Genomic DNA, 11702 nt, shown 5'->3' with positions numbered 1-11702 from the left:
TGATTAATAGTTAGGGGGCATTTGACCATTTTCTCAAATAATTTCATTAAAACTACTAAATATTCAAGATAATCAATAAAAATTGTTCAATAAAAAATAATACATTTCTTACATGTTTTCCAATTGACTTTACAAATAAAATTTGAAGTCACTATCCTATTAAATTAATACAACTTAATGAAAAAATAAATTTATTTACATGAATTTTGTTTTTAGTATCAAACATAACTAGAAAAAGAAAATAATAAAAAAGTTATGTGGGGCGGGGTGAGACGCGTTGAAAATGAAAAGAGTTATTATGCGGGGCATAGCGAATTAAAAAATTTGCGGGTTAAGCTCAACCCGCACCTCCCCATCCTACACCGCCCCATTGTCATCCCTATTTTTGAGCTAGATGTCGTCGGTCAACTCATGTGCATGATTCACTTGGTCATCTTGCTTTTAAGTGTTTTTTTATAATTATTTAATAAAATTTTAATAATTAAATTAATATCTTAATAATTTTATAATGATTTAGCATATCTTCAAATTGATAATATCTTCAAATATTATATATTTTGGCTTATAATATTTTGAGAGTTACTAATAAGGAGACTACGAGTGGTTAATGAAAATGTTATTATATTTGTTATCATAGAATCACATGAATCTCGTTTTGGGAGATATTACAAAGATAAGTTGAGACTTGATGATGAAGTTAAGTTAAGTCATATAATAATATAAAAGATTCTGTTGATTTTTTAGATTTTTCTTTACACGCTATTAGGTGAGTTAATTTATTTTTTTGTCACGTCATTTTTTTAGGGTTGTATTTAATTCACTTAAAAGATATTAAGAGAGTGTTTAAACGTTCATGTAGTATAAGTACAAAAGTTAATTATCCGTCGAAGTTCAGAAGAGTTTTATGTATTTTTTCATTATATAATAGTGACCGATGGTGATGACTTAGGGGTGTCAAAAATGAACTCAAACATAGGTAACCCGCCCAAAATTTTAAGGGTTGGGCTCAAGATGATTTGAATTGGGTTCAATCTCAACTCATTCAAGCTTAATCCATTTGAAGAGAAATTCTTAATTGAGCACAATTTAATCTTCAATTTCAACCCGTTTCTATATTGAGTGTATGAATTATTATCTATTTAATATCTTTTAGGATTTATCTATTCATTTGTTACTTTTTTAACAAAAATTCTTGAGCGAAAATTCAAATTGTGATTATAAAAGTTAAATATCATTAAGTTAAATTATGAGATTAATCGGGTCAAATTATTGATAATTTTCGACATTAATCAATATATGATGATAATTGTAAATTAAATGAAAAATATTGACAATAAACTACTGATAATTTTTTTTAAAAAAAACTATCGATAATTGTGACAAAAATCATAATAATTAAGAATAATGAACGGCGATGATAGTGGTTAATAATGTTAGACGTGAACAACAATAGCTATGAATAAATAAAATTTGTGCAATCAATTAATTGTAACATAAAAATGCACATATACGTGCACAATTAATTGTCATATTACCTTTTTTAGAATTAAATTACAAAAATTTTAAAAATATTTTGTATATTTTTATTACATTGATATGTAAAAAATGCAATTAATAGTACTTTTTTTATAATTTTAAATATTTATTTTTAAAAAAAATAATCGAATTAACGTAATCTGAACGGTGTATAGTCAAATATCAAAGGCTCGTAAATGATGGCCGCCGGCTTTAATGACATTGTTAAGTACGACCAATTAATTCATTAAATATATCTATTCATTGTGCATTAATAACGCTTTAAAAATCTTTTTAGGTTATTTAAATGCTAAACTTACATTTAATTAGTTCGAGTTTTTAACTAAAGTATATAGTGCGAGAAAATTACATAGTAGTAATTATGGTTAGAAAAAGAAAAAAAAAACTGAATATTTTTCGTATTTTCTTAATTTCTCATATTTAAATATTCTTTCCTTTTTTTTTAACAATTTCGTATAATTCAAAGTATTTATAATAATTTGAGGATAAACTTTTTTATATCTGTATACAGCGCGAAACTATAGTATGCTCAGTATATATGTCTAAAATCTACACAAAATTCTTATACAAATGAAAAAAACAAGTGTTTTTTTTAAATAAATGAATAGAAAATAGCCCCCCCCCCAACATGGACCCCCCCAAAAAAAAAAGAAAAAAAATTAATAATTCATTGGAAAAAAATACCTACAAAAATCCAACACCATTTCTATGATTTCTCTCCAAAAATCCTTCCAACACCACCTTCTTCTTGTACTCCTCCGAGTTCCGATCAACGTCTCCGGCGACCCCGTCAATTTTTCCGGCGATCACCGCTTCATTTTTCGTTCGAAATCGAGGGAGAAAATAAAACCATGCACACGTACAAACAATGGCACAAGCCTTACCCCAAAACAACATTATCAATAGGGTCACCATTAGAATAGACATTCCCATAATTGAGTCAAAATTGTCATCACTTAGTACGTCTTCTCGTCGTTGACGTGACTTTTTATCGTCGTTGACTTTTTTCTCCGGATTCTTCTGTTTTTGTGGTGGAAGAGATTTTGAGTGGGATAATTTGATCTCGTGTTTATCTTTTGTTGGATTTTTTATAAGGTGGTTCATATTAAGTGAACCAGAAATCGTAATGCTTCTTGAAAAATTATCTTGACACGTTGAACTGTCACGTACCTTGTCTAATAATTTATCCAAACTTTTGTTTTTTTTGTGAATCATGTCCTTTGTTTTATGGTCCTTTTTCTGAAAAAAAAAGGTAAAAAATAATAATGTTAAATATGTGTATTATTCATTTAAGATAAATAGAGGACAAGAAGGGAAAAAAGATGTATGACTAAACACAATTTTAATTTCATAAATTCAAATAAAATGAAAAATATTTGAAATAATTCAGGGCTTTAAATGGGGAAAATTGGAGCATAATGTAACATTTAAATTTCAAGGCTTTATAATTAAGTATAGTTTATATTTACGATTAAATAAATTATAAATGCAACATTAATTTTATTGGACCCGTAAGCAACACAAGCTATCAATGACTAGTATGATCATAAACGTCGAATTAATTAATCAATTAGTGTTAAAGTTTTTCATTTTTCAATAATTTAAACCAAATAAAGCACTAAAATTGAAGAGGAGAAAACATGCAAATAATATAAATTCTATCAAAAAGAGTGAGAAATTAAAGATTTCCTATATTTCACTTAAGAATTTTTTTTCTTCTAATTACTAAACATGGATTTGAAAAAAGATTATGAATGTGTTACCTAGAAACAATAGATGGAGTAAATCTAATTTCTTATACTTTTATACCACCTTCTTTGTATAATATAGAAATTTATTAAATAAAGTAGGTTACCTACATTCACCTCGTTTTTGTTGATACAAAAGATAATAGATAATAATTCTACCTGATTTGTTGATACGAAAGATAATAGATAATAATTCTATTTGATTTGCTGGTACGAAAGATAATGAATAACAACTCTACCTGATTTTTTGGTACGAAAGATAATGGATAATAATTTTAAATATATATATATATATAAAAAATTATTTTATCTTACATTTATTTAAGGATACTGGTTAATCTCAAAATTATTAATTTTTATGATTTTTTTATAATAATAAAATAATTAATCTCATAAAATATCTCAATCTATAGGATAACCTCCTTCTTACCAAACAACCCTTTATGTAAGGATATAATATAATTTTGAACTCCTTTCTTCGTTTTTTATAATATGGTTTCTTGTACTTCTAGATATTTAGTTAAATAACAAAGAATACATCATCAAAAATTGTATTGGAATAGATAAGCTTTATTAATATTAACTAGAAATTTCAAGTTTTAGTTTGTAAATAAAAAAAATTAAAGGTGAGATCACAATTTTGAATTTGTATTAATATATAGTGAATGTCTATTATAAAGAGAATTTTCAAAGAAAAGTAAAAAATTCTACTTAAAATTTCTCTATAAATAAAAGAATTTTTTCTTAATATCCGAATAAGAAGTCTTTTGTCTTAAAAGAGTTTTGAATTTTGAAAACGATAGTTTCTTGAGTTTGAAAAAAATTATTTATATTTATTAAGTAATTTCTTAAAACAAATACAAGTTTTGATCAAATAAATATAAAAAAAAATATTAAGAAATAAATTGACAATCTCACAAAAATATGATCAATATATAATATGTATATATAATCATCAAAGGTTATAGTAGAATAGTTTGAGTTCTAGATATGAAATCGTTTATCAATGTTTTCTGTTGAAAATAAGATTTTTAGGTATAAATTTCGATTAATCGAGCCTAAAATAAATATCGAACTTAAATTGAAAACAAAAAGAATTTTATCAAATTTACTAGTACTAATATCTACTTACCTTTTTTATATCCTTCTCATGTATATTCGTTTGACTTTGACTTTTAATCGCCGGCGCCTGAGTCACGTCGCCGGCGATCGACGGAGTTTTAACTTTCTCCGACTTAACCACATGAATTTCTTTACTCCGGTTATCGAACTTATCGGAAATGTCCACCGGAATAGTTTTCGCCGCCGACGAGTTCTTCCGTAAAATTTTAGAAAAAGAGAACAATTTTGACTTATTTTTTTTCTTGATTGATTTATTAACAGATAGAAATTCTTTTTCAATAATTGAAAATCCAAAACAACTCAGCAAATATGATTTTCTGTGTTTTTTGTTTTTTTTTGGACTATCAAATTCCATTTTTGCTATGGAAAATGAAGAAAAAAAAGTTTAGGCATGGAGAGGGGTATTTTAGGAAGAAAAAAAAAGATAGAAAATTTTTGGAATTGTAAGTCTTTTTTGGTGAGTAGTTGGCAAATTTTCTAAAAGGAAATAAGTGTTGATTTATACTTCTAGTTGGTCAAGATAATAGTGCTTAGTCAAAATGAAGTATGTATTACATATATTTATATTATATATTAATAAAAATTTTCGAAATTTCATGTCAATTTCTAACCTATTTCTCACCTCAGGTTCATTATTTATATCGAGATCGAAAAAATATACAAGTATTTTTCTGAATTATGATTAAAATCATAGAGACACGCCTTAACTAACTAAGTTTCTATTACCCCTGAACTTTCTTTTTAAAAATTTTTGTACACCTTTTGTTTTACGTGGCACAAACTTTCAAAATTTCATGTCAATTTCTAACCTATTTCCCACCTCGGGTTCATTATTTATATCGAGATCGAAAAAATGAACAAATATTCTACTAGACTATGATCGAAATTTTAGAGACACACTTTAACAAAACCAAGGTTCTATTACTCTAAATCCATTTTTTTGTAATTTTGTGCACCTTTTTTATTTATGTGGCATCCAAACATCTCCCATGCGCCTCAATTGAGTGGAATCACGGAGTGTGCCAATAAGGCAAAAGGTGTATAAATATTTTTTAAAAAAAATTCAGGGATAATAAAAACTTAGTTTAATTAAGGTATATCTCTGAAATTTCGATCATAATCAAGGGAATAAGCTTAATTTTTAGGAGGTGATATTTTTAATAAAAGTTTTTTCGTTCTTATCAACTAAAATTTGAAATTACTAAGGTGATATACCAAATATCCTGCTTATAATATTGACATTATTTTCTAGTAATTTAACAACTCCCTAGGGGTACATTTTTTCTTTTTAGATTGTGTACAAAAAATGTAACATTTTAATATTTGTGATGGATTTTTCTAGTTTCAAAACAATAAAAATTGATAGCTACTTTAATGTATCAATGAATTGTGAGAAAACTTTGTTAGGTACATGATATTTTTGTGATAGATTAGACATTGAATTTTATAGTAAATTTTTTTAACTTAATAGAGATATGTATTTTATCCATTAAACTTTTTAGCTATTTATACGTTTGAAGGAGAGTGATATTTCTTTTTACCTTTTATACTATATGATTCAATGTATTTAATTAATGGGGTGTATTTTGATCTTTTTATATACAAAAGGATATGTTATATTTAAACCTTTGGAAGCTTATTACATATAATAACAATATATCGAGAATTATCATAAGCAAAAAAATTAAGAGAATATATTTTAATTACTTGAAAATTAATATATTTAACAAGATATTACAAGAATTAAATTTTAAAATTTATCAATCAAAAGTGATTTATAAATCTCTTATAACTTATTAAATTTAAATTTCAATACTTTTCTTCTTTTCTTATATTCACAATTACATGGTGAGAGATTCTTTTTTTTTTTTGACAAGTTATTTTTCTTAATATTAGAGAATCTTCTAACTATTAAGAATTATTATATGTTATTATGAAATTTTTAAAATTATTATCTCAAATTTGATATGAAAGATATATGTTCTTGCAATCACCTCAATATAAGACTCTATTATATAATTTTTTTACACTAAAAAAAAAGTAAATACATCTAAAACTAGAGTTTTCTTCTCTTTATGATGTGTTTGATACATAGAAAATATAGATATATATATATATATATATATATCACATACGTATCAGATATATATTAAAAATAAATAACAACTTTTTTATATGTGGAAAAGATTTTCTTACGTATCAAACAAATCATTGATTTACTTATCATTATGTCCGTCTTTTTTTGGTTGTTCATTACTAACTAATTTTATTCTACTTTAGCCATAATAATAACAATAAAGTGACATCAATCAAATTTAAATCATCTTCACAATATACACATATATATATATATAATATACAATGAATTTGGCTTTTACGTCTTAGTTTTGTTATGTTAATTGCATGTTGCTTCTAAAAGATACTAATGTTGTTTTATATTGGCTTTTTATTTCACATAATGTCCTTTTTTGTTTCTATATTTTGTCTTGTTGAGCAAGTTCGTTGACATCAACAACATTTGGGGGTGTATTTGGTATTTAGAAAATTGGATAGATTCGATCTATAGTTATTAGGATCTTATGAAATTTCGACTCTATTTTTTTGCTAGGGTATGGTCTAATTGTGGCAACATAGTCCTTGATAATTAATAAGGTGAGAAAAATGATTTTTCGCTCATTACATTTATTTTCGCGATTCTTTAATGGGAGGTAATATATATTTGAGTTCGGAGCCTAAAGGTATAAAATGTTAACAAAAATTTCAAAACGGTATATGAATTTTTATTTTAACCAAAAGGGCAAAATCGCTAGAAGAGCAGCGATTTCGCTCGCCGGAAAAAGCAAAATCGCTGCAATAGTAGCGATTTGCAAAATTTAATTTTTTAAATTTTTTTTTAAAAGTGATTTCCAAAATAAATTTTTATTAAATCGCTGCCTAAGCAGCGATTTCTTTAATTTTTTTATTTGAAATTAAAATAAAAAGAGAAATTAAGAGCAAATCGCTGCGAGTTGTCTCCAATTTTTTTTAAATTTTTTTTTAAAATTTTGATTACTACATATTTTAAAAAATCATTAAAAACTTTATTTTGGATAAGTTAGTAAAAAATTTTAAAATTAAAATTTCTAAAAAAAATTTAAAATTTTATTTTAAAAATTTTAAAATAATATTTTTTTTAAAAAAAAATTGACTAAAAAAATAATAATAAAAATTTTTGGAGACAAATCGCTGTCCTGAAGCGATTTGCTCTTATTTTTTTTTTAATTTCAAATAAATAATTAAAAATAATTTAAAGAAATCGTTGCTTAGGTAACGATTTATTAAAAAATTATTTTGGAAATTCCTGTCAAGGCAACGATTTCTTTTAAAAAAATCAAATTTTGCAAATCGCTGCTACTGTTGCGATTTTACTTTTTTCTTGCGAGAGAAATCGCTGCTCATTCAGCGATTTTGACCTTTTGGTTAAAATAAAAATTCATATACCATTTTAAAATTTTTGTTAACATTTTATACCATTTAGACTCCGAACTCGTATATATTTACACTAGTGCTTTTATTTCAAATAAACTTTTATTTGTCTAGTAACATCCTCAATTAAGATGAATGAGACATGCTCGATTATGATTAGTGAGGCATTTTTTGAATGTCTTAATTAGACTTTATACAACTACATATTTTATATCGATTTAGATAATATGACATTTTTCTTCATGAAGAAGGAATATAGACCTAAACTCTATTAAAACAAAGCGATTAAGGAAACATAATAAAAAAATTAAGAAATAAGTGTGTTCACGCAACAATTATTAAATGACACATATTAATTTAATTTAAAATATTTTTTCCTATCTTAAGTTTTTCCTTTATCACACACCATTTTTTATTTTCTTTTTCTTCTTCTGATCAAATTCTTTATAGAATTTATATTATTTTTTAGACTTTATTGAATTATTGATAACAAAATTAATTATTTTATTTATGTGGTATCTCCTCATAATTGAAGTGATTGTACCCTTTAAGAACCATTATTGAAGCGATAATACCAACAAAAAAAAGTTATCTTACGCTTTTAAAAATATACAGATTCATGTAAAATTATTATTTTTAGAAATTACGAAAAATATTAAGGCGAAAGATCGTTATACAAATGACTCTTAATATTTACAAAAAGATGAACACTTTAATAAAAAATCCAAACATAATCAAACACCCTAAATCTCATGTTAATTATAGGAGTAAGATCAAACGTATGCAAATTCTTCCTACATCATGGCTAATTAAGTTCAAGTTATTTGACAATTCCACTTTTTTTTTTCATCAATTAGGAAGAAAATTCCAAGACAAAACAAAAATTAAATAACATAAAATAAAGAAATAAATGAAAAATAAAAACAAAAACTTGAGGGCCTACAAGTTAATATTCTTATGTTGAATCATTTAATTTTCTGTTAATTTCATTATACAAATTTTGTTTTGTTCCTACTTATGGGTCCAAATCTAAACTTAAAAATTCATCAATTCTATATTTGTGTACTACACTCAATCAATGATTAGGTAAAGATGAATCTCAAAGTCAAAATTTGGATAAAACACTATTTTATATAATATATTTATTTTATTTTTTTAAAAAATAGAAGATAAAGAAGGTGCATGTTTGCCACTCTATTTTGTAATTTTGCTACATATTTTATTAGTTAGATATTTATGAGGTTACTTTAGTTTACCAAATAATGTTTTCTTTGAATGCCTTACTATACACTAAACATTTTTATAATAATATTTTCTGGTTTTTGATTTTCTTGAAAAACATTTTTTTCTTTAAAAAAAAATATTTCCCTTTATCTTATTTTGTATTTTTAATCTTCTTTATAAAAATTACAAACTAAAGTTTTTTAAATTTAGTTTAAATCGGATCGTCTGCTTCCCACAACTCGATCCTTTTCTACACATCTCAACTAGAATAATATTTTTTTTAATAGCTTACATATTAAGCACAAAAAATAAATAAAAAATCAACTTATTTTTCAAAGTTATTTCCAAACGTTATAATTTAATTTGTTACGTAATAACTATTCACTGAAATATTAGCGAAAACAATATATACTCAATGAAGTAGTTGAAAACTTCCTAATTTTTATCTCATAAGAAAAATTACTTTTTTCTTTTTCCTTTTCATTGATTCAAACAAAAATTAGAAATTCAACATTTTTCAGTAAAAAATTCAGTGAATTTTTTTTTTATCAGGAATGTACAAACTTTGTTCATAAAATATTTTATAATTCTTTCAATAGTGTACGACGCTGTTAATATAAAAATTTGAAGAATACTATTAAAAAACAAACTATAATAAAAATTAAAAAATTTAGAGAAGTGAGTAGCTACGACTTTTGCTCTTATTTTTAACTCTTTAATAATTACATGTCTCTTTATTGAGCAAAAATATATATCACTTCACTATAAAATATTAAAACAAAGTCCATCTATTGACAAGTAGATTTATATATATATATATATATATTTAAAGCGGATAAGGTTTGAAATATATTTGGATGTTGATCGAAATTGTTTTATTATATTAAGTTTTGAAAATAATTTTTTATTTCAATACAATTTAATAATGTATTTCGAAGTACATATGTGTCGAGGTGTACATAAAAAATATTTTTACATAAATATAAATAATAATGTGTCTATGTGGGCACATATATTTACCTTTAAAATACATTATATATGGACCCGTTTGACCATAGATTTCCCAAATAATATTTGGGGAAAAATTTGACAAATAATGTTTGTCCATACAATTTGTCATTATTTGGCAAATATCCTAAATTTCTAAATACTAGTTTTTTTTAGTATTTGGGCAAAATCTCATTATTTGAGATCTTTTGAATTAAAATTTTACCCCAAACTTTTATCTTTTACAAAAACATCCTCTATAGTAATTGTTTGTGTTGTATTATATAATTTTTGTACGTGAACACCAAAATAGTGATGAAATATTTACTGAATATTAAATAATGATATGATTGTTGATGAAAATGATGAAAAATTAACTCAAGGTAATAAAATCATGTGCTTCGTCTACTTCACAATGTATGGAATGATACTTGTTGCGCTCGCTCCAAATTACCACATTGCTCTAGTGTGATGGAAACTATTTTTTATTGTTGTAACGAACATCCCATTGACTTGTAATACAAACTTATAGCTAGTTTTAATAGTTTTTAAAACTTATGGGTATAAATCATATTTTTCTAAAAAGGTGAAATATATTTCCCAAATCATATGACCAAACACATGGTGAAATTTCACCCAAATTTTCACTTAAATAATATTTGCCAAGATTATTTGAAAATTTATGGCCAAACGCTTAATTATTTTTAATTTTTTCATATCAAGCGATCCTTAGGGTTAAAATGACTATTTTTTCATTTAATCATATTCATAAGAGTGTGACCTTATGAATATGATGTGGACTCATATTTATTTTGAAAAAAATAAATAAATTATCATTTATTTTATTTTGAGAATTTTAATTATAAATTAATTTGACAAAAGTCACAAAGTTGGACTCGTGTACAAAGTTGCAAACACGAACTATATGGCTGTCAGCTTTAAGGTTAAGCATTATGTTTTCATTTTCATCTCACATTTAGAAAAATATAATAATTTTAAATGTACGAGTTCTGAATAAATTATTTATATATATTACATAAATTAATTAATAAACATGAATATAGAATTTGAGCTAAATTTATTGAGTTCTACATAATTTATAAGTCAAACTATAGTTTCACTGATATTTACATTGTTTTAAGTTGGCCTATGGAGTTTGGACATAAAATTTGTAAATCATATTCGCCGATATATATACGTCATTATTTTAAATGAGCATTTTAACATAAAAATTGTGAAATTCTAAGAAAGAAATTTGCAATTGAACTAAAATATATTTGCCTATAAATATACGTCAGTTTTAAATGAACATTTTGATATATATAAAAAATATGAAATTCGAAAGAAAAAAAAAACAATGTTTGAATAGAAGTTGAAAATGATGTTCTGAAATTGAAGCTATTTTCTAATTTTTATGAATGATTTTGAGTAAAAATTATACAAATAGCCTTTTTAGAGTTTTTCAAATTCCAAAAAAATTTAATAATTTTATGTCAAAATAATTTTCCTAAATATTATTTTTCAAAAAAAAAATTCATGACTACGTCAAATCTTAAGAAAAATTAGTAGATCTTCATGCGTTTCACGTCAATATGACTATATTTTGCTGCAACCACGTTC

At 24.5% G+C, this 11702-nt stretch overlaps 1 protein-coding gene across 1 annotated transcript; it reads right to left on the bottom strand.

Annotated features, from left to right (window-relative positions):
- Positions 1-2027: 2027 nt before the first annotated feature.
- On the bottom strand, positions 2028-4882 carry LOC107017140 (uncharacterized protein At5g23160). The gene is made up of 2 exons (XM_015217413.2): positions 4417-4882; positions 2028-2775 (listed from the first exon to the last, which is right to left on the bottom strand). Exons 1-2 carry the CDS (start codon positions 4759-4761, stop codon positions 2221-2223), a joined length of 900 nt encoding a protein of 299 aa, XP_015072899.1. The 5' UTR covers positions 4762-4882; the 3' UTR covers positions 2028-2220.
- Positions 4883-11702: the final 6820 nt, after the last annotated feature.

This window comes from Solanum pennellii, chromosome 4 (assembly GCF_001406875.1).
Source record: "Solanum pennellii chromosome 4, SPENNV200".
Taxonomy (NCBI): domain Eukaryota; kingdom Viridiplantae; phylum Streptophyta; class Magnoliopsida; order Solanales; family Solanaceae; genus Solanum; species Solanum pennellii.
The sequence above is the reverse complement of the archived record's forward strand: the minus strand, read 5'-3'. Positions and strand labels throughout refer to the sequence as shown.